The 24,785-nt window shown below is 38.0% G+C and overlaps 1 protein-coding gene across 3 annotated transcripts in view; it reads right to left on the bottom strand.

Annotated features, from left to right (window-relative positions):
* Window positions 1-1,588: 1,588 nt before the first annotated feature.
* The window catches only part of LOC101852952 (serine/threonine-protein kinase OSR1), a 27,103-nt gene continuing 3,906 nt past the window's right edge, over window positions 1,589-24,785 (bottom strand). For 2 of the 3 annotated variants that reach the window (XM_013087109.2, XM_005106632.3), the window contains exons 2-18: window positions 22,411-22,491; window positions 21,163-21,275; window positions 18,500-18,608; window positions 13,085-13,226; window positions 12,560-12,615; window positions 12,047-12,156; window positions 11,623-11,724; window positions 10,951-11,084; window positions 10,212-10,260; window positions 9,861-9,920; window positions 9,444-9,566; window positions 8,861-8,890; window positions 8,258-8,418; window positions 6,395-6,447; window positions 4,629-4,697; window positions 3,520-3,581; window positions 1,589-2,523 (exon numbers count right to left, since the gene is read on the bottom strand). In XM_013087109.2, coding sequence (XP_012942563.1) covers window positions 2,443-2,523; window positions 3,520-3,581; window positions 4,629-4,697; window positions 6,395-6,447; window positions 8,258-8,418; window positions 8,861-8,890; window positions 9,444-9,566; window positions 9,861-9,920; window positions 10,212-10,260; window positions 10,951-11,084; window positions 11,623-11,724; window positions 12,047-12,156; window positions 12,560-12,615; window positions 13,085-13,226; window positions 18,500-18,608; window positions 21,163-21,275; window positions 22,411-22,486 — 1,530 coding nt within the window. In that variant the 5' untranslated portion in view covers window positions 22,487-22,491 and the 3' untranslated portion in view covers window positions 1,589-2,442. The remainder of the gene's footprint in view (window positions 2,524-3,519; window positions 3,582-4,628; window positions 4,698-6,394; window positions 6,448-8,257; window positions 8,419-8,860; window positions 8,891-9,443; window positions 9,567-9,860; window positions 9,921-10,211; window positions 10,261-10,950; window positions 11,085-11,622; window positions 11,725-12,046; window positions 12,157-12,559; window positions 12,616-13,084; window positions 13,227-18,499; window positions 18,609-21,162; window positions 21,276-22,410; window positions 22,492-24,785) is intronic. The other variant, XM_035971958.1, reaches the window with a different exon arrangement.

Raw genomic sequence — 24,785 nt, 5'->3', positions numbered from 1 at the left:
TGATTGGCAATATAAATATGTATTATCATGTAAGTACAAATATGAGTGTTCTAGAGGAATACATATACACATAACAAGATTTCTAGAAGTTGAGAAAAAAGTATATCTTCCACACCTAGCAAGACACTGTATTATTAGGGGTGTGCACATCAACACAATGATCTATGAGGGGAAAAAAAAAAACAGGAGCCATACTTTCTATACCCCAAAGATGTTCAATACAAAGGAAATATATTTGTGCAGACATGCGTCAAAATGCAAGTATGATTTTTTAGTTAATTAAACTTAATGTTTCAATCTCCCACTAACACATATGAATAAGAACTTTGCTTTTGTTGTAAATGTTTTAACCCCCCTCAACACACATAAATTTCCAGAACATTCATCTGCACATACTGTCTTTCTCTAAAAGTAAAATAAGTTGGTGTCTTTTCAGAAGCAAACATGAAATCCACTTAAATTGCCATTACAAAATCATCACTATCTACACAATAAAAATCAACCCCTTGCTAATATCTATAACAAACTACATCAGTCTCACAACCCTTCCTTTTCAACAAAACAATGTTAAACTAAGACAGCACTTTAAAAATAAAAACAGACGTAATCTCATTCTAACAAAAGCAGTGGTGAGAGAAACATTTGTGCATTTGTCATTTAAACACTCTTGAATAATAGACAGTGTGGTAAAACATTATTTTTCGCTCTGCCTTACCAAAAGGCAGCAGTGACGGCTTACAAGAACATGAGCCAAATCATATTGAACGAGGGATTGAGGGTCACATAATAGAACTGAACAGACACTGGCTGTAAATATTTTACACCCTGTTCGATGCAGTTTAGAACCTGAATGTATGAGTCAGTCCCTGCTGTGTTTTATACATCCCCAGCAGACAGATGAGAATGAGGATGTTCGACAAATCAAAAATATCTTTCACAAGCAGGAACTGAGCTCACCTTTATGGAATTTACGGAGAAGAGCATATTTTTACATCACAGATGCACAAGTCAACTCTCCACAAGTCAAAGATAGAGGAACATCAATAATGTTATTCGGTCTTTTCAAATGCAAAATAAATCTAGTTAGATTCTTAAAGCACTTGCATAAAAAGCCTTCTGGAGTATACGTATCTGGGTGGCTTCAAAAGAGACTATGATGCGGCCATTCATCCATATAACATAATATGTGTCACGACGCTGTGGAATCGGGCGCTCGCCAGTTTTTTAGCATGTGGAGTTATTGGTTCATCTTAAAGCATGTAAATTTGTCTTGCTTTTGATGAAAAAAAAACCCCCATCTATCTTGAAAAGAAGTCGAGATATTTGCGATTGCAGAAGGCGGGGGTCGCCTGGTGTCAGAGGTAAATTAAGCGAGAAAATAGATGCAAAGTTTGGTGATTTCCAAAGCTTGAGAGTCCTTGGGAACTGAAAATTTTCATCTTTTGTGCCTTTAACTTTAATCAACATCTTTCAGTAAAATCCACATAGAAATATGTTTCAACATAGACATATAAGGTGTGGAGCCAAAAAACAAAAATTTGATACAAATTGCAAAACAGGCAGAAAAATGACGGTTTCTTCGATTTCATTATTTTTACGGGCACCTGATTTCACCACGAGGCCTCACATATGCACATATATATATATGTTAATACATATACACCATTCTCAAAAGGTCAGCACAGTCAGACTGACAACACATGAAAAATATGTTAAAAAATCAGACATTTTCAAAAATCACATATGTGCATATCAGGAATGCAAATGGAATTTTCTTTTATTTTGCTGTGCGTGTTGTGCTATGCTTCTTTGATGACAGGAAAATTATGTAACAAAAACAGACGACATTCAGAAAAACTCATCAGATGCAGAGGGAAAGATTAGTTTGAATCATTTGTCGGGTCACTACTTTTTGGCCCTCATATCACTTTTTTATCTAAACATTTTTCTGCATGCATATCTTATTCCTGAAAAATCAATCTACAATTACACATCATTTTGCTATTTGACACTCTGAAGTGATTTGGTTTTAGGGGATGCCAGTATCATTTTACAAAACTGGGGTGTGTATGGTTTCTAAAACTGTTGAAATATGGCAGCGTTCAACCATGGTTTGTAAGTTCAGCGCGTAAAGACTTAATGTTGTGGTGTGATGAGCTTGTCATTCCCAGTCACGGAGTTCATAACTTGGTCAATTTTCCAGTACTACTGCCTCATCTGATTACATCAACAAGTTGACAAAAACACCGAGTTTAGATTGCATTCAAGTTAGAAAAGCAATAACACTGACCATTTAAAAAACATAGATTTTGCATTGTTTTTTAAAGCCAACCTTTTGAGAATGTATACATATATACACATACATAAATATAATATAAAGTTTATGTAAATTCTATTATGTTATTTCATAAAGAACAGTATCACTACCACAAGGGTTTTCAACTAGGAATCACTGATAGTGAGTTGAGCAAAGCCTATTAAAGCTTTGTCATCAGGGGCTTCGTTGGGACCACAGCCGGAATTCTGAAAAGAACCACCATAAAAAAAAATATGAAGCAAGGTCAGCACATTAAGATAAAAGCAACAAACTAAAGAAATCATCAATTTACCTCCCCACTTACGGGGAGCTAAAATAAAAAGTTTTAAATCTTTCTTAAATGAATCAAGAACCAGACTTCATATTTCCATGGTCACGCAGATAAACTGCCAATTAAAAATTTGTAGTCGCAGTTACCTTTCAACTGAACATTTTGCAGAAAATGAAAACACAAAAATGCTTTTCCAGAATTAGACCTACATTTTCCTTCCTGCTACTCAATAAAACATCAAGCATGAGGCATAAGAAGGATGACATATTTTACTTAAATTTATTTCCTTTTCAAAAGTTCAAACGCTGGATATTAAAAGAGAAAGAACCCCATCGATCCTCTATCGCATCTATTTTGAGACTCCATACACCTGTTTGGAAAGGACTTAAAGGAGGAGACCAAGACAATGAGGACATAAAAGTTAATAATAGCATGGGTATTAATACCAGATAAAATAACAGTACAGAATTTACAACCTCATCAACACTATTAAATATGATTGACACATAATGTGAAACTTACTGTGGACATAATGATGTACCTTATATAGTCAAAGCAACATCATACGAGTATCATCAACCCTGCACCAACCAGGATCTATTAAATTAGAAAAACGCCCAGAAACAAAAAACAAAAAAAACAAATGGTGACCCACTCGCTTATCAAGCTCTCAAGAATATGAAACCACCCCCTCCCACATAAATGATTCCATCAACTCTAAGCAGAGAGGAATCAGGAAATGTAACTAGGCGAAAATAGATGCAGAAACCGAAACGAGTTTTCAAAGCACGATCACATGAAATTTATAATTTTTTCAGCTACCACTCAAGACGAGATATGTTTTCACATATTCTGATACAACTCTGGATACACTTGACATCATGGAAGAGTATCTCCAATCTGTCAGTTCTTGTGATACATCAGTACTTACCAGAGCAAATGTTAAGCTGTTCAAATCTGCCTTGTCCACCATCTTTTGTAGATTGGCAGCAACTGCATCAAAGAAAATTTTAATGCAAAACATTAAAAGAGTATGTAAGAGTAAAACCTCTTGTACATTAAATGAACAATGTAAACACTCTGTTTTTCTTTTTTTTTAAAGAAATCCAACAGAAAGGTAGTAAAACTGGTTCCGCTACATCATACAAAAGTGTTTGTGCTGTACTGGTCTAATTTTTACATTCGGTGACAAATGAACATGAGGTTAATACAGTTAGGGTCTGCCAGAATGGGCTAGTCGCAATATGTGCAACCAACTGTTGTTGTGCTACATATCTCTAACGACATATGCTTTTATATGAATCTATACTGTCAGCGTAGCAATTCATATCATAAAAATGTGTTGTTTTTAAAAAAATGTTTTTACTTTTCCAACAAAAACAGATTTTCTGTGATTTAACAATGTTTTCTATCCCTGATAACATAATTTATATCATATAGAAGCCAGACTGCTTCACATCAGTTTATTTTGGCCCACCTCAGGTTGTGTGGGATACAAAGCTCCATAACAACAGAAAAAGTAAAGCACCATCTTCCCTGCTCAGGAATCCAACTCACATCTGTCGTGAGCATGGCAGAAAACTTACATTCACACCACAGACACCAGTAATATTATGTCTTTCCTTAACAAGACATTTTTCTTCAAAAATGTTAACGACATGACTGAAAGCTGACAAAACATCTTTTTTCATTTTTGGCACCAAATTCTTTTATCAGATAAATCAAAAGCCTGATCAATTACCCTAATTGTTTTTTTTTTAAGGTTTTTTTAATGTTTGAATAAAAGTGAAACTGACGAGTTTTTCAATAAATTAGAATTCAAATTTCTGAAAAACACCTTTTTTAAATGGATACGCTGAGAAAAAAACCTTTTTATCTCGAAACTGCTGAAAAATTTTTTAAAGGTATTTTGTCAGTTTACGGCAGGAGAAGCATTGTCCTTAAAAGCTGCATCAGGAAGCCAAAGAAGTAATAAAGCTATACAGTTTTCAAATTGGCATCAACAGGAAGCGCAGACAGCCGTTTTATGTCCCTACTCACCCACAATCATGTCTCTCCCGTCCACCAAGCCTGCCTCCACCAGTTCTCTGGATACACTGTCAGATGTATCTAAGGAAAGCAAGAAAATCAAACAGATGAGTTTCTCTTTATATTTATGCTGTTTTGTTTCTTCGCAACACTAAATGTAAGCGAGGTGTGCTGACAAAATGAGTTACCTCTCGCAATCAACAAATGGAGATATTGGCCAAAAATCGACATAAGGATTAAATTTGTAGATTTTCTTTTGATGCCATATTCTTAAAATATATTCTTTTATTATTTCATACTCATAAATTGTAAAAACTTCACCCATAAGCATGATGTATATATTTCCTTAAGGCTTGAATTCAAGAAGTAATTCATTTTGTCAAAAATGCTTCACATATGTTCTTTATCTACATGCTTTAGCTTCACTTTTGTAAACTCACTTCAACTTGAGTTATTAAATAGACTGACGGCATTCTAGCAAGAAGTGCAACCTCTTTAACAGTGGAACTTCAAATGTGAACAGCCATGCTCCCACTCACATGTTCTTTTAAAATGGCATAATGCATGGTTACTCCCCATTTTTTACTCTTGATCAAGTTCTACGATTTTCAAACACAATTTAGGCAACTCATGGGACACTCTGCTTTTTCCCCCCGACAGTCAGGATCAACCCAGGCTGAGAGGAATACAACATTAAATCAGACAGACACTTGATAAAATAGCTTTCTGACTTTTTTGTTTCGCGTGAAATTAAACTTTTACCAAACCCCAAATTTCTCTTATTTCTGGACACTATCATTACAAAACAAACAGCACCTATGGCAAATCCAAAAGACCTGCAAACCACTTCATGACGAAAAATAAGACCTATTCTCAGAATCTTCTCTAAAAATTGAGAGTTCGGGGGGGGGGGGGAAATGAACGTCTAAAAAACCCCAGTAGATTAAAATTATGTTACAAACCAGCTGTGGCAAATAAACAGAAGTATCGCAAACATAAGTAAATAAACGCAAATAGAAATGTGTATTTTTACATTACCATAAGTCAGACAAATAATAAATTGCTCATATTGCTCATGTGCTTTCAACTCATTTACAATTAGTTGCTTACGACCGATGGGAAACAGAATTCAAGGAAGTGAACCAAAAATCAGATTTTATGCAAATCCGATCAGGGTTCTTCGACAGGCAAAAAAAAATCAAAAGCTTCCCATTTTATCAGAGTACTTGGCAGGTCTGGTTTTGTAATCACTTGCCACATACTACCATACTTGGGGGCCTAGAGGTTAAGGCGTTGGCCTTTCATTCAAAGGTCCCAGGTTCGAATCCGGGTAGCAACTCCTTTCACCTCCTTTCCTGCTCTCTAGCAATGTTCTGTCGTCTGCTTTCATCTCCTCTTTCTGCCCCCATCCCCTCATTCCTTTCCCCCTTCCTCTGGGCTCCTGACTCTATCTGCAGCCTTTCTACCGCTACTCCTTGGTTCCTTCTTACTGTTGTCTTTCAGCAACACCCCTGATCTTCTGGTCAGAAAGATCTACGCCTAGTCTTCTCGGACAAGGGCGAAAAATCTCGGAGGGCCTGTGTGCAAGTTGCGCACGTTAAAGATCCCTTGGCGGTCTAAAATTGATAAGAGTAGGCTACGGCCGCTACTCAGACAAAATTCAAAACTTCCTATCATCTCAAAAAGTTTAATAAGTCCAGCACGCTCATATGACCTTATGCAGTTGCGAGAGCCGTAAAACACTTACAAAAAAAAACCCAAAAAAAAACAACCCATACCTTGTCCTGGCTTGAAGTCAAACCGAATGTCATTGAGTTCTCGCTTGTCATTTCTGTGTTTAAAAACAAAAAACAAATGCCTATTAGTAGTCTCAAATTCAAATACAAGAAGATATTAGACTATCACGTGCAGGTATATCACAAAAGAGAAAAATGGAACGCAACATTGTTTCACTATTCAAGGATTAAATACAGTGGTATCCAGCTAATAGCATGCTGGATAAAAACACAATACACTTTAAAGCACGCTGGAAGTGCCGAACCCGATTTTTTCCAATACTAATTATCACTCGTAAGTGCATGTTCCAAATCATCTTCTCTGTGTGGTAGCAAGATCATTCCTGCGCTCGTGTCAGAAACACATCAGCCATAGATATGATTCATTTCACTTGGAACTGACAAAAGTGAAGTAAACATCGCAAGCCCTCCTTCTTTATTTCATGAATTTGCAGCTTTGCCAGGGAGAAAAAGAAGTAAAGGGACCAGGCTTGAGACAGAATTGCCCAATAAGGTGATGAGGAAAGCCAGTGCAGGCCATGAGTGGCAGGCAGACATTGTGAGAGAGATGTGCCATAATCATGACAGTCATTGTCTGTGATCGCTCGGCTTAGGGAAACTTTTATAGCCCTTTCCACACAATTAGTATCATATGGGTTGGCATTTCAACTCTACCAGTCAGAGCCAATCGACGCTGAGTATCCTAGCAAAAAGATTTATTATGTCGATAAAACATCCTCCAGAGAATGAAACTGTTTCCAAGGTCTCTTGCCTTGTAAGGTGAAGAGCCTAACCATTACACCACATTACATACACTGGTATTAAAATATTTACTTCTATGTGAAAATAACAATTCAAGGGTTAATGTAGTCATGCAGATAGTCTCCTCAAGATCTGACCCACGCTCCTCTCTCAAAATGGTCCTCCTAACAGATGACTTTTCCGTAACAAGCCATTCGATCAAACAGAGACAGCGAGCTAAATGACCTGACAACAACAATAGCAAATCTCTGCAAAAAAACACATAGTTGTGCTACAGTGGATACCATCTCACTGTAACTAGTTACAAAATGAAACCGCTGATTCTTTAGCATCAGAAGGGTCTCAATCAGGGCAGCCTGAACAAAAAACAAGCCTTAAGGAGGTAAAAACCATCATCAAAAGGGGACTACAAGCAAAGTAGAACAACATCCATGCTACAACCAGTTTGACCAAAACTACCTCCTCACTTGTCAAGACAGATTGTGTTGTTCATGACTTAGCACAGGACACAACCGACTGAAACACCCCCTTTACACCAAGTTCCAAGATTGGAAATTCAGAGCAGTGTCAGAGCTGAACCGGCAACCAAACAGAGAACCATTGGCTGCAAGCCTGCCCATTGCAAGAGGCACCAAGAAAGAAATATTGGCCCAACCCTAGGCAGAAGGGCTCTAAACTCTATGGGGGCCTGGAGGGCCTGCAGTGAGCAGCAGCTTTCACACTAGAGACAGGGATGTCCATGTAAAGAGGAACATGAAGAAAAAGAAGTCTCCTAATTATCATGAAGGTGTAAAAAAAATCCTGTCCAATTTTTCAACTCGTTTGTTACCATGAAAGTTATCTCCACAGAAGTTCAATTTGGGCAGATTTGGAAATGTCATACCAAACGGAGAGCAACATAGAGAAGTCCAAAGGGGTTCAGACCATAATTTTACAGCTCCTGCATAAATCAGAGTGAATTAAATACAAATATACATGGAACCCTCCTCCCCTTACATCAGCCCACTACAAAATATGTCATCTTTGCATGCGACCCCAAAAGAATTTTCATTCTGAAAGAGTTCACAACACAAAGCAAGGTCGTGAAAAACAAAACTGGCATACCTGAGACGCAACACCATGTTCTTGGACTTCTCATCCACCACCGGGGCTGGCACAGCAGGGTCACTCGGTGCAGCCGTTTCCCCCGAGGGAACCTTTTCTTCCGGTTCAGCCACAGGGGGGGCAGTGGAGGCGGACGGGACAGGTAGAGGCAGCTCCGGGACCTAGGCATACAACAATCATAATTTATTCGAACAACAGAATGTTAATCACAATAATGATGTTAACCATGACAATAATGATGTTGGTAATACTAATATGTATAATGATAAAAAGGATTACTTCTATGATGCGGATGACACTAGCAACAATTATGATATAAATAGTAATAAAATAATAATGTAATAGTAATAAAACAGTAGTAATTTAACGAAATAATAAAATAAAATTAATGATATCAACAATAACAAATAAGTACTGGGACATTTCAGCTAGCCTTTTAACTACCAACATTTTCGTGACATTCTGGTCTGCTATTCTAACTAACTTTATTTCCAGAGAAATAAAACAAGCTTAGAGTTCTCATGAAGACTACTGGTCAATACTAACAACATTCCATTGAAAGTGTACACATGATTATAGGCTAACAGCAAAAAGAGCACTCACTTGATCAGGAGACAATTTGACCCTTGGAGACTGAAAACGTACAGTATGAAAAAAGAAAAGACATCTTTAGTGAACAATATTAAATACTGATGACATACAAAATCAAAATAAGCCACCCTTTTTAAAAGAAAATGCAATAACTACAACAAAGTGACTCATTCCAACTGTCAAATAACCATATCACCCTTTTCTTAGAGTAAGTACATATTGACTAGCTCAAAATTGTTTTAAATCGTTTACATTTCCATCAACTAAATTTAGATTCAGCTGCTATCTTCAGTATTTAAGTGATTCCTTTCTTTAAAAAGACATTCTTTCTTCAAAGGGAAGAAACAAATTGAATATGCAACATGTAGAATTTTTTTAACTAAGAAAATATTTTTTAAATAATTGCAAATCAAAAGAATATCCTGCTTCTGAAATTTTGCCACAAACTGGCATTCTGAATACAAATTTAGCGGTTGATAATTCCAGGACTATGTGTGTATTTTCATGACTATAAAGTAAAATGACAACAAAGTTTACAAAGAAACTTTCTTGACAAGAAAAGAAATCAAATCTTTCTGTCTATGTAGATGCTCACCCTTTCGGCTTCCATCACCAACTTTCCTTCCTCAGAGGTGACGTCGAACTCATCATCCGACCACTCCCATCCTCCGTCTTCCGTTTTGTGGAGTCGCCCGCTAGACCCCGGGACACGTTTCACCTGTGACACATTAATTATCAATGATCACAATTCCAATCACAAACAGACATTCTAATTAATAGACATATTTCCAATCAACTCTAGACACTTTAATCAAAAACCACATTCCCATCCCCTCCTTACACATTAATCAACAGTCATATTCCCACCATGACAAATGAACAAAGTCATATTCCCATCCTCTCCAGACACATCAACCAGCTAGATTTCTGTCAGCTCTAGAATAATAAATCAACAATAAAACTCTTATCATTCATTTTCTCAACAGTACACCACCATCCACCAACTACTCACCTTCTGCCCTCTCACAGTAGGTCCATCTGACAAAAGAACCTTTTGGAGGTAAGCCTTGTCCTGGAAAAACAAAAAAAAATATCACTAAAAATCTACTCTCAACAAAGGGTATAAAAGTCAAACAATTAACTTAACTTTCCTTCATCTCAGATAGTTAGTGCACCTCTAATAAGAATGCCACAACAGAGAGCCACGAAATTGAGATCAATATAAGGAAAAAGTTAACATTTTTATAACCACTACTAAGCCCAGAAAATCTACCCACAAAGCATAAATGTGACTCACTGTTAAAAATAAAGATTTTGAATGATTCTGGCCTTAAGGATAAAAACAATATAATTTTCTCCTTACCTTAGCTTTCCTAAAGAATTCGTGTTTCAAAAGCTGTTTAGATGTTGGTCTGAAAATTAGAACCAAAATAAAAGTCCATCAGTACATCTCATGATTCAGCTTTCATCCCTTACAGGTCTTCCCTTCCTTCAACAACAGGTAGATCAACGTGTATTTCAAACTAAACTTCCTCTGTACACAAGCTGTTTGCTATATCAAGCACAAATATGATTTAATCCAGACCACAAGCAACAGAAGAATACAAACATTGGAAAGTTGTAAGTCACCAAAGTGCTGGACATTCACATCCATTTATTACTGTAACATACTTGACACAGACAATACACATGTTCACAATCCATTTGTCAACATCTTTGTTTGAATTAGTTAACTTTAGTTTTGGAAAGAGTTTTACAGCATTTGCACCACTAACATATCATACAAAAGTGCAGAAAATTAAAGGTGTCACAAGAGAGTAACATAAAAAGAAAAGGAGGGGAAATGAGGATGACAGATGTTTGACAGGAAAGAAGGAGCAAACTACACCACAGAACCTACGAACCCCAACGAGTTTGAGTTCAAACAAGTATATAAATATAATGACAGCTACTGATTGAAGGGAAGAAAGAAAACCAGACAGACAGAAAAAACAGAGAAAGAACAGAAGTAGAACCTACTGGTGGTGTACTCTAATCACATACAATTATCAAAGCAACAAGCTTGACACAGACAAGACTTACATCCCAAGCAACAAATTTACCTCTTTTCTGGATCCTTTTTCAGACATTCGCTGATCATCCTGCGGAATATCCTGCTGTAAGCCTTGTACTGATCCTTGTCCTCTGCATTCGTGTCCAGAGTGGGCGGCTCGTTTTGTAACGTCAGCATCAGCACCTACCAAATCAGGGTTTGTACTCAGTGTGAATGTTTTACGCCACCATTAAACCAATTTATACCATTTATGAGGCAGGCTGCTGTAACCCTGCCTCCTCCCTCCTGGCCCCCTGGTTGGACAAATAATTGTAAAATTCATCATTTGAACTCCCGAAATATCCTACACTGGAAGTAGTTGAAGATAAAATTCTAGATAAAGCAGGGGATTTTTTTGTCCTAATGTTAAACTAAAAATTTTTGAAGGCCTTCTAACCAGCAGCAATCTGTGGAAAAGTTCAAAATAACTAAATACATAGAAATGTTGCACTGAATTTTTTTTAAACCCACCTCTGCTTCAGATCACACGACACCCAAAAAAGATTTGAAAATTCCTCTGAATAAATTTAACACAGTGTAATGAGCAGACATTGAATGTAAAAGCAACAATCTGGTTTCCTAAGCACCTTACTGAGCACATAAGCAGTGTTGGGATATATTTAGTCATAATGGGAAAATAGACATACACCACACACAATGTTCGCATGCATTTTGTCTTTACCTTCATTGGTGGGAACTTATGATACGGTGCAGTTCCGGTCGCCAATTCAATAGCTGTGATGCCAAAGCTCCAAATGTCAGCCTTGAAGTCATAACCAGTCACCTGATAAAAAGGAAATATATTCAGGAATAAAGCACAGACAATCCCAAGATTGGATATATAAAGTTTTCCAAAGGAAAAAGATTTCCAGCTGCCATCACTGGATCTCATCTCCACAGACTCTATTTATCTAGATGTGGTAACAAGAACAGGTTATCAAGAAAATCTCACAAAGTGGAAGAACAAAAGAAAAGAATCTTCCAAGCACTCCAAGAAAAGGACACAAACCAAACCTCAATATGAACAAACAACAGAGAGCAGCTCAAAGAAAGAATCAGTTGTACAATATAATGCTCTCGTAGAGCATGCTCGTCCTTTAACTCACCTGTTCCATGACCTCCGGGGCCATCCAGCACGGTGTCCCGACAAACGTGTGGCGAACAGAGTCTCGGGTGAGGTCTTTCCCAGTGGCAAGCCACGCACTCACACCAAAATCTGAAAAAAAACCCCATTAATTTTCATAAAACAAAAGCACTAATAAATAGATCAATAGTGAGCTAGTCAAAAAGGTTAGAATTGAGTAAATACAAGACAAAACAGATAAACCACTTTTAAATATTTCAAAGAAGTCTGGCAAACTTTACTTTTTCAGTCCCAACATTGGATGTAGAAAGTTTTCCAAAAGAGGAAAAAGATCACAATGAGAAAAGAAAAAGCATACAAGGAGTACCCCGCTTAAAATCATGAACTAATATTTCCACCCAGAATACCATACTTAATCATACACAAGGAACATTATTTTTTTTTTAGTTTTTTAATTAAAAAATGGAATTTTCCCAAAAACAGAAATCTGTTGTGACAATACAAGTCACTTTGCAGAGAAAAATTAGATCTGTACCAGCAACAAACACGGATCCATCTTCCCCAATGAGGATATTGCCAGCCTTGATGTCTCTGTGGAAGAAGTCAAAAGTCAAGATATAAAGTCATGTTTGGTCAGACCCACTGAAAAGGGAAAAACTTGACTCGTATAACGTCACATGAAAGCTAATAATTTCACCTAAGTTTAACATTTAACCCAATATTTGAGTTATCTGACACTTTCATTTTATTCAAAATAATGCAATCATAACTTATGACCTGAAAACAATCGGGTTCTATTTCTGGTCTAAATTATACAAATCCATCACTATTATTGCAATGAAGTAGCATTTACTCTTCAGCTGTAGTGTTGTTCTTCTGTGAGAGTTTTCATCCTCGTAATGAGGGCAACTCTAATATCGAGTGAAGGAGAGAAAACGAATCAATTCAAAGCAGAAATTCACCATAACGTGAAATCTTTTAAGAAATGCAGAAAAACATGGTGTATGATGTGCGAAACAGTGTGTGTAATCCATGAAAAAGAAGAATTTTCCAAGTTTACCGGTGAATCTGTCCACTCGCATGGAAGTACTCGAGCCCTTTCAAGACCTCCTTTAACACAGTAGCAATGCAAGCCTCATCCAGGACGCCATTTTTCCCATTTCCCATACGCAACCTCATCTTGATGATATCCAACATAGAACCTGACGAAAAACCATCACAAACAACACTCAAAACTTCTCCAAGAATATGGCTTACCACTAGCAACAAAAAATCGGCTATATATCTTCACAATCAAAGCAATGACAACATAATATTATCATGTCCATTTTATACAATTCTATGATTGAAAGCGTGTTACTCTTTTGTATTTACTGCTGGGCTGGGAATTGTATGGTGAAAGGTAAAGAAAAATTTGACAGAACCTTTAAGAAAGCTAGCATGATCTATGGATATGACTTTACTAGAATTGATGAAATGTATAAGATCACAAGTATAAAAAAGATAAACAGCATTATAAACGACCCATCACACCCCCTTTCCACACACATTGTAAGATCACGCAATGGCACATAAGTACCTCCAAAAACAGAGAAAGCAAAGATACAAAAGAAGTTTCTTATCACCTAGTATAAGACTACAGTAAAAATAAACATCAAAGTGTATAGCTTTTTCAAGTATCTATCTGTACAACTCTAAAGGTCTTGTCATGAATTTCCTGCATGTGGTTGAATGATGCATCTGATGTGATATGTACATTTTGTCAGCTTTACTTTTCTTTTCATATTAAATTCTAATGAGAGAAATATATAATTTAATCTTTATGTAGAAATATATAATTTAATCTTTATGTAGAAATATATAATTTAATCTTTATGTATACCTGCATATGTTTTAACCGTCCTATACAGTCAAGAAAAATATCCCTCAGGGACAATAAAGTATTATCTTCTCGAATCTTATAACCTGCTATCCATGTCATGTCTCAAAGAGGGAATCAGATAACTTCTTGCTTTCATAGAGAAAGCTTAAACCACAAGCAAAGATACAACTGACCTTGAAAATTGAATATTGTACAAAAATACTTACAAAGACCTCAAGCAAACACTTTAAGCAATAAACAGGAAGCAAAAGACCCATATTTCAGAGAAAAGCAAACTTCTAATCAAATCAAAAGAGCATCAAAGTTATAATGTATTGTCATCAAAACTAAATGAGCAGCTCTTAACTCACTCGCTGCCAAGGACAAAATGACTAAACTTCCGAAAAATGCCAGGCGTTCTGACATTTAGTTTCAAAAAATCTTTGTGATCTTATTTTTCACCACCCAACAATGAAACTTGACAAGAAAAAAAGCAATAAAACATACTGCAGAATGCAACAGACAATTTAAAGACATTTGCAACAGTCATTTTTGTATAACCTTTTGCAAATGTGTCCAAATTTTGAAAAAATAGAAATTATTTAATGAAACTACCAGATTTAGATCTAGATCGATAAGTTCACTGTTACTCGTCAATTCAGCCTTCCTTTAACCTCTACTTAACTCTGAAACCTCTCACAACTTGTGTCAGCATTGCTGTCAAATTTTTCAGCACAAAAAAAGACGAGATTTGACATAGCCCATGGGTCTCTCTCTCTCTCTCTCTTGCCCTTTTTAACTCCCAGTGGAGCATAGGCCATCAACAACATTTCTCCAGCGAAACCTGTCCTGTGCATCCTTCTTTAGCTGTTTCCATGATGTCCCCGCCTTTTCCATTTCCACATGCACTGCTCACCTCTATGTCATCTTCGGTCTTCCTTTCTTATATTTTCCTTGTGGATGCCACGTCAAAGCCTGTCTGATGATGCTCGTAGGGGATCTCCTCAGGGTGCGCCCAATCCATTTCCGTTTCTTCACCTGTATGTCTTCCTTTACTGGCCTTTGGCTTGTTCTTTCCCAGTTGATTGTGGCTTGATCGAACCACTTGATCCCCACTATCATACTAAGACATCCATTTATGAAGCTCTGCAGTTTCCTTGCTGCTGATGCTGTGAGCCTCCATGTCTCTGAACCATACAGTAGAACAGTCTTCACATTTGTTTTGAAGATCCTCAGCTTAATGTTCAATCCCAGTTCCTTAGACATCCATATATTCCTGAGGATGATCAATGCAGCTCTTGTCTTTTGGATTCTGACCTTGATGTCTTCATCTGTTCCCCCTGCCTTGTTGATGACATTTCCCATGTAGGTGAAGGATTCAACATCCACCAATGGTGCCCCTTGCAGTGTGATAGGAATGTCGGCTGCATTCGTTTGAAGAACTTTAGTTTTTTCTGAGTGAATATGAGTCCAACACTACGGGAGGTCCTGAGGTGATCTGTCTTCTGTTGCATCTGGGCTCGACTGTGAGAAAGAAGTGCCAAGTCGTCGGCAAAGTCCAAGTCTTCCAACTGACTGGAAAGGGTCCACTGAATGCCACCGCGTTGTCCCGATGTTGTCTGTCTCATTATCCAATCTGCTGCTAATAAAAAGAGAAAAGGCGATAGCAGGCATCCCTGTCTCACTCTTGTTTTCACTTCAAACGAGTCTGTCCGCTGCCCTCCAAGTAAGACACTGCAGCTCATTCCCTCATACATCTTCTTGATCAATCTCACAAACTTGTCAGGTATTCCATAGTGGCGCATGAGATTCCATATGGAGTCCCTATCTAGGCTGTAAAAAGCTTTCTTGTCGTCAACAAAGTTAACGTACAGGGAAGAATTCCACTCTGTGGACTGCTCAACTATTATCCTCAAAGTTGCAATCTGATCTGTACATGGTCTCTTTTTACGAAATCCTGCCGGCTCCTCTCTTAGTTTTACATCAACATCTTCCTTCACTCTTTCCAGTATGGTACGACTTAAAATCTTCCTAGGAATGGACAGGAGCAAGATTCCTCTGTAGTTTATACACTCATGCAGGTCTCCTTTCTTGGGTAGTTCCACAAGCAATCCCTCTCTCCAATCCTGTGAAAATTCTTCGCTGTCCCATATCTTGCCAATAATTCCATGAAGAATCCCTGCCGTAGTGTTGATATCCACCTCGAGAACTTCTGAAGGAATTCCTTGCCAGCTTTCTGGTGTCTTATCGCCTCCTTGATCTCCTTTAAACTGGGCTTTTCTTAACTCATCTCCAGATTAATCTCTGCTAGTGGAATTCAACAATTTCTGGCCTTGGTCTGTTCAGTAGCTCTTTGAAATGCTCCTTCCAGCGTTCTTTCTGTTCGTCTGGACTTGTGAGAAGCTTTCTCTCTTTATCCTTAACTGGCACATCTGTGCTCCTGTATCTGCCTGAAAGTTTCTTGGTGGTTTCATACAGTCCTCGCATGTTTCCTGCCCCTGCTGCTTCCTAGGGCTGGGTCACGAGCGCGAGAACGGAACTGAATCGCCACTCTTTCCTGCGGAACGCGATTCACGATTCACTTCAGCAGAACGCGGACCAGTATCGCCAAACGATTCCCGATTCACTCCCCTGTTGCTGTCACCACCTTGTGGCTAGTTACTCCAAGAGTTTAACCTACTGCTGAGTCGAGTCATGAGCGCAAGAACGGAACGGAACACTTAGTATGGCTCCCCTTATTTTACAAAAGATGGTATAGTCCAACCCCCCTCTAAAAACAAAATGAACGGGGTCCAACCAATAGACAGAAGGAATTTTATGGAACCATTGTTTTAGCGAATGGTGGGGTTGGGGGGGGGGGAATTTATGGGGGTCACTAATTGAGGTCAGTAGATAGAGCAGCGCAACAAAGGGAGAGGATGGCGGAACAACAAGAGTGGGACTCGCGCTCGCCAAGAGGCGTTGATATGACACTGTTCCGTTTCAGTCAGTGTTCCGCCACAGCTCCACGAGTGCTCGCGTACTCGCGATTCATTGAAGCCGACTGAATCGCGGATCGCCACTCTCAAATTTGACGAGCAGGATCCAGCCCTACTCTGCTTCACGCGTCAGGTCATCTACATAGTTTCTTTTTATTTCCCTATGTTGACTTTCAAATCTTTCATTGCTTTGGAATATTCTTCTTGGACCTTTGCTTTGGCTGCTCTTGTCTTGCTCCTGTTTACCACATCCTTTTTCTTTTCCCTGTCCTCTATCTTCCTCAGAGTGGTGGCAGATATCCACGGCTTGTGCTCACATTTCTATTTCCCTAGTACCTCTTGACACACAGAGGTCCAGCCTCTTTTATTGCCTGTTATGTTTCTTCCATGCTGGTATCCTCACCTAGTGTTTCCAACATTTGGAACCTGTTTTTAACTGCTACATTAAACTCTTCTCTTGACGATGGCTCTCTCAGAAATTCTACGTTGTACCGGCACCTATGATTGACTCCCCTGTCTTTGCTTTAGTTTTAGTCAGATTGTTGAAATAAACAGATGATGGTCAGAAGCTACGTCACCACCCCTGTAAACTCTAAAGCCCGTGGGTCTAAAGGTTGAGAGGTTCATTTGCCATCCTGCCAAAATGTGTTTCGAGCCGTCCCGGAAATAAATTAGAAATTGTATTCAGTTATCAAGGGAAGTAACTCAAACAATGTTCAATCGACTCTAAAAACACAGCAGATACATCCCCTCAAAAGACAGCCCTCAATTCAGAACAGGTAATGGTAGAAAAAAAAAAAGGAAATTCAAACCCAAGGAGTTTCGGTGATTGCGGTTGCCTGTATATGTTAGGCAGAGAGGTGAAATCAGGCACTCGTCAAAACAATAAAATCAAAGGAACCCGCATTTTTCTGAGCATTATGTAATTTTTTCCAAATTTTTAAAATTTTTGGCTCAACAACTTTTAGGTCCTTTTAAAAACACATTTCTGAGTTGATGTTATAGAATAACGTTCGTTAAAGGTACGAAAAATGAAAAATTTCCAGTTTCCCTGGACTCTCAAGCTTTGGAAATCACCAAACTTTGGCAGTTATTTTATCACTAGTTTTACCTCTCAAATCCTACCACCTTCAATCACAAATATCTCGACTTCAATTCAAGACAAAGGGGTACTTTTTTTTTAGACAAATACAAGACAAATGAACAAGCTTTAAGATTGTATTAACTCTATATGCCCAAAAATTGACGAGCGCCTGATTCCATCGCGTCGTGACACTTATCCATTTTACCTGTTTTACCCGAAACTCCTCAGGTCTGGCAGCATGTGAGTTAAGACCTCCTAAGCAATAGAGTAAAATGAGGCTAGCAAGAGCATCCACGACTCTTCAGCTATTTTCACCTGAGTAAACAATGCATTTTTCATCCAAAACACTAATCTTTTCTCAATATTCTTATCATTTAACAAGTCACAAAAGTAAAAAGGATAAAATGGTCTATGAACATACGTTAGTAGCACAAAAACTATTTAAAAGTTATATAAATACAAAAACTGCCACAACAACATGTAACGGAAAGACATAACAAGAGTAATGGGTGCTGATGAGAAGAAAAAAAAACAGCCTCATGATGGCCTTACCACCTCCACACAGTTTCATCACGACCCAGAGCTCTTCCTTCACAACAAATGACGTGTGGTAACAGACAACATTCTCATGTTTGCACTGACTCATGGCCCGGATCTCTTTCTGAGGAAAAGTCACATGGCAAAAATCAGTTTAGACATCTCCACAAGAGAAGCCAGGAGAGGCCCATGCGAAATTAACTTCTAAAAAAATACTGCCTTTTTCAAAATGAGCATTTGTCTACCCATAAAAACAATACATAGCTAATTCTGCAACAAAATATTTAAGTCATCCCAGGCTACATATTGCTCAGCTGACAAATAAATAGGGTTTAAAATTTCAATAACACGGCATCATACTTTCAGCGCCATCCACTCTAACAATCAAAATTAGCAACCAAGACACGCTATGCTCCAACAAACATCAACCTCAGGAGAAATATGAAAGAGTTTGAAACATCATTGCAAATACAAATGAATCTTAACGAACGTCAACATGAAAAAAGCAACCATCCAGACTCAAATTGAAACAAAGAAGGTAAATATGGTCTGGCAACATATTAAACTATTTCAGCTCCTGTGAGTGTGGAGCACTCCCTTCATGCAAACTATCTTTGCTCTTTACTGCATCTTCAAAAAAGCTGTTCACAATTATTCAGTAGAAATATTTACTCTTTACAAATACAAAGCTTTGATTTTAAATTCAAATTAAATTTTTTTCAAGCCCAACGATGATTCTATTGTGATGTATTGGGACATGTCAAAATGAGTTTGCTAAACTGAAATGAAGTTTAATAATGTTTATAAAGATCACGAAGAAAAATGTTTTTCTTCTTCAAGAAACTAACTGAATAACTTTATCCTTTCAGTTCAGACCTCTAGCTGAGGACAAAATAGATTTATGGAACTGAGTAAAAATTTTATTTTGTAGAAGTAATGACAAACACCCAGTAACATTTAACTATGAACAGATTTTATAATAGCAGCACTCAAAAAAAAAAAAAAGCAGATCAGACCACAGCATCCACTAACCACATGGGTCTCAACTCAGAATCTAAAAAAAGAACGGACTTTCCGTGTGATCGCGGCAGAAGACCATTTTCGCAAGACACCCATTATTATACTGTTTAACCCTAAAATGCTGAAATAAAAACTATCAATTTATCAAAGCAAGGTTATTTCATACCAATTTGAGGGTTTGGAAGATAATTTCAAGTAAGAGTCACTTACCAAATATTTACAATCTTGACAGGGTGACTGCCAACCCGGCTTCCCAATTTTCCAGGGAGGGCTCATTCATTTTCCAGGAGCATGTTATATAACAATGACAGTGCATGCTCACACACACACACACACACACACACACACACACACACACACACACACACACCGACATGTCAGGGTGGCACTGGGGCATTGTGTGAATTTGGTATTTCAGTCGGTTCTCACTTATATTTATACTTTCCCCTCATCATATTCGCCTAAAGAAATTACGGTATATAAAAATGAATCCTCTTTTGAGCCTGAGAAAGGGCCTAGAACTAGAATATCGACTGTCAAGAACCAGTCTGGGTGTCATGATCCATTATAATAAACATGAAAGACAAAGATTATTGCTCAAAGTCAAAGTAGAGTAATAACGTGAATGGCTCAAGTAGACCTACTAAGTGTGAGAGTTGTAAGAGCTGTTGGAGGGCAAGATACAGTGACACTGAAAACTAAAAATCTGTGAATTTTGAACAGAAAGCTAAAATATAGATATGAATACAATCATCCACCGAATGAAACGTGAACCCTTTAGTTAAAAAACACGGCTTACAGGGTATGACGGATCCCGATTCCACACAAGGCCTGCACCAACGCGCGCTTTGCACAGAGCTCTAGAATCTAGTAGTATGATGATAATCAAAATTCTTTGCTTATCAAGTTCAGTTTTTGTCCTTCTGTGTTGCCTCCCGCAAGTGTATCTTAAAAAAAAAATTTTTAATCAATAATCTCCACCATTCTGGAGTCCTATACTTCGCAGCGCTTAGACTTTGAATGAACTTTGGCGACTCCAACAATCGCCGGTAGGCTACTCACAATGTGATGCGAACATGCGCAGGTACACTGACCGGTCACGATGGCGAGCCCGACAAGACACTTGTATAACTTTCTTTTCTTTTTTTCACAAGAAACAGCACAGGACAAATATTGGTTTATTTTCATGGCGACACAGCGTTTACAATGCACAACCTTCATGTCGCGTTATCAAACTATTACCCGTAAATTTCTGGGTGGTAACGAAAGCGAAAGTAGATCTTGATTTCCTCGATCATGCCCCGGTATCACACATACATTTCCGCCGGCCGCCATAGCCACCTCTTCACTTCAAACGTACTCTCAGACTGGGAAAAGCCGAACGAATATCACAATCGTGACCAGCAAAAATGAACGGACGTTATCAGATTTAGTTTTATGTATTTTCCCGGGGCAGTTTACAGAGTTCCTCAAATTCCCAGGGCATCCGCGGGTCTCTGCGATTTTTTTTTCAAATTCCCAGGGCCTGGCAGTCACCCTGTCTTGATTATGTACAGAAAGTGGCGGTTTAGCGGAGGAAATGGCGGTAGTGGAAATCCACTAAACAGTGGAATATTGAGACCAATGTAACCACCCGCACACAATAGGAAACCACAAACCAGTAGTTCCTCCACAGTCGTATTGCATTTCTCCAGGTTGATCCGCTTGATGGCACATTTCTCATTGCGGGGTTTGCAAATGGCAGCTTGGACTGCAGCAGTGGCACCAGCACCTGAAGAGTTTCAAAGATTCCTTTATTTACCCATTTGATTTTTCAACAAAAGAATTTAAAAGACGAAGAGAATTAAGTACAAAAGGTATGTATAGAGTATTTCATTCCAAAGTACTTGTTTTAGATATTTAAAAAACAACATCAGCATTGAGTCAGAGAGAAGAAAAAAAAACCCAATTCCCAACCGAATCTTCCATATACAAAAGTAATAACATTCTGCATTATTCCTAAACAATTCTCCTGGAAATAGCTGTTTCTACTTTTCACGCATGGGGATTGTCTTAAATTGATGAAACTTGGAGAATGTGATCTAGAATGATGCATGTGGAATTTGGGGAATTCCAAAGAACTGTGAAAACTTGAGAGCAGTTTTAGTGATCATGGTTCTTGAATACCAAAAGAAAATGCATCCCACTGTGGCTAAAAATTCTCCCACACCCACCCTTTTCACCAAATATAGCACTCTGGGACATTTCCTTTTCCAAAATCTGAAAAAGTTATTAAATGATACCTTGTACATAGTGATGAAGATGTTACATCTGCAGAGAAGGAAATGGCTTGAACCCCATCTGAGGTCAAATTATGCTCGAGGGTTTTTGAAGGTCAAACAAAGATGAAAAAATGTGTAAATTTGCAGGATGTCTAAGTTGAGAAAAGGCATGGTGAGTCTCAAAATTAAACTCTCTGGCTTGCTTCTTTCATAGTTTTAGGGTAAATACTTATTTAACACTCGTGTATAATACATAAGCTGAGAAAAAAACAGCAATTGCTGTTATTTAAAGAAGACTGTGACACAAAGTGTTATTTTTACAACCAGGCTGAGACACAAATTGATAGTATCAACGTTTTGTAACATTCTTTCTCAGGCAAATAATTCAAAATCAAAAGTCTTTCTTGCGATGTGAGATTCAAAGTCAAGTGATTATTGTGATACGAAATATCACAATGGGTGGGAAATAGTATCATAAAAAAGGACATAAGTTTGGGTTCCTTTTTATTGAGTGACTCAGTCTCTCTGAGGGGTTTACCCCACACCTAGAATGGCCTTTTATGCAGAAATGAAGTTGCCTGCCCCTAAAACTATCTAATTGCGTTGACAGAGACGTAAATGAATCACAACATTAACAGACTTTACCTATAACAGCCAGGAGTTCATAGTCATCCTTGTTATTGGACCAAGGAACTTGGCCTTCAGCAGGAACAGCTGCCATTGAGACTGCAGGAAAGGTAAAATAAGAAATACTCTAAAGCCTTCCTAAGGATCTCAGAAGTTAACGCTACAACTGCTATACTTCAGAAAAAAAACAACTATACTATTATGATGAAGTTTTGCAAAGATTTCAGGAGCAATATTTCTAAGACAATTTCAAAATATCAGAAGTTTTCTAACATTTGCAATTTAAAATACTACTCTTTTCCCTCTTTTTGTTTTGCTTTAATTGGCTCGCCAATACCCCATCAACTCATGAAACTACCGTAATAAAATAAGCCCATCTCCCAAATGATAAAGAGGAAAGTAAGACAAATCCTTCAATCAGCTTCAAATATTTACAGGATCAATACCCTGCAAAAGACAGGAGATGTAACTGTAACATACACTATGATTGGGAAAGAGTTATAAATTTATCATGTTGAACTATATTATAATAATTACAACAATAGGCTCAACTGCGTAATATTTTACTAGTTTTAACAACATGGGAGGTTTCGGAGAGGGGGGGGGCAAGCCCACCTGTCCTAAAAAATCTGTGGGGTTTTGGGGGCGTGGCATTAACCCCCCACCCTGTATTTCAAAATATTATTCGATGATCTGCAATTAGCTTTGATAATTTCTTGAAAACAATTGATTTGAAAGGCTTTTAGAGGTCAATAATTATATATATGTTGTGTTCTGCCAGTGCATTTGTGTGAGGGTCAGAAAGTAAAAATTTACCATTTTCTAAAAAAGACGGAAAAAAAAAATCAGGGATTTTGCTTCCCTTTGATTTACCGCTGTTTTCAGATCTAGATCTACATCACTGTCAATGTTCAAGGCAGGTGAGAATAGCGGGTCATGAGCTATTCTCACCAGGGGTGAGAATAGATCTATGTATAATATGTAATGAAAAGCTACATCGAGCCAATCCTATTATACGGGTGCGAAGCATGGACAATCAATAAACAGCTGGAAAAAACAATTGTTGCGGCAGAGTTGTGGTTCATGAGACGCATGCTATGTATCCCATGGACAGCTAGAAAAACAAATGAAGAAGTCCTGGTTGAAGCAAATTATAGAAAACAACTTATCACGAATATAAGAAAACGACAGGCAAATTTTTTCGGACACACAATGCGGAAAGAAGCATTAGAGAACATTGTAACAACAGGAAAGTTTGATGGAAAGAGAGGTAGAGGCAGACAGAGGGAAAAGATACTGGACAAGATGACAACATGGCTGGGAGCAGCAAGAACAACAGACACCATTGCTGCTTCGAAAGACAGATGGAAGTGGAGGTCCATGATCGCCCACGCCAGTCGGCAAGGCACCGGATGATGATGATGATAATATGTGGCCTTTCGCAAATTTTTGAAGGGGATGGGGGATTGCTTGTTGATGGGATTTGAGGGAGATTTTGATTTTGGGGGTTGCCCCTTCCTGTATTTCCGTAGTTCATGTTTAGCTTAGCAGCAGCAATTCGGATTTTTAAGTTTAAGATTTCTTCAAAAAACTAATGAATTACAACACTTTTAGTTTTACGTTTTAGTTAGTGATGTGGACTTAGTGTGTAGGGAAGGACTTCCGTAACGAGCGACCACCCCAACCTATGTAATAAAGAAGGGACTTTTGAGTGAGCTTTGTAAAAGATATGGTTTAGTATTTGGTTGGAAGTAAAGAAAGTAAAGTGATTTTGTGTTACTTTGTGTTGTCTTGCCTTCCTTTGTCTCTTCACCTGAAATGGGTATTATTAGTGACATGTTAACATCTGAAAGCATTTTACACATTTATATGACAGGATTAGAAAAATCAGTGGCGTGACCGTGAATCGAACCTGTGAGTAAGGGTTGGAAGCAAACAGCATTACCACTATGCCAAACAGCTGGTGTTACCAGTGAGTAAAAATAGTTCTTATAAACCTACTTGAGTAAAGTGGGAGAGTATCACGTTTCAAATTCCCAAAACGCAATTATTTTTTACTTCGAAGGATTTTGACGAGGTTCCTTAGCAAAATTAGGAAAACTGATGCGATCGGCTTCAAGAAAAAAAAGAAAGAAAAAAAAAAGTAAACTTCTGAGTCGACTCTACCTCATTTGCATAAAGAAACGACTTCCGTTTTTTTAATGCCATCGTGGACAAGCGCGGCTTTCTCCGTACCGGTCTACTTGTATTTTGTTCTTTTCGTACGCCCGTGTCGTGGTAATGGATGAAGCGAAAAATTATAGATTTCATTTCACACGTGTTTTGAAAGGAAAGAGAAACAGGAAAAAATAACCTAACCCTAAAACTTACCTTAATCAAGGAGGCAAGCCCCC

This window comes from Aplysia californica, unplaced genomic scaffold (assembly GCF_000002075.1).
Source record: "Aplysia californica isolate F4 #8 unplaced genomic scaffold, AplCal3.0 scaffold00547, whole genome shotgun sequence".
Taxonomy (NCBI): Eukaryota; Metazoa; Mollusca; class Gastropoda; order Aplysiida; family Aplysiidae; genus Aplysia; species Aplysia californica.
The sequence above is the reverse complement of the archived record's forward strand: the minus strand, read 5'-3'. Positions and strand labels throughout refer to the sequence as shown.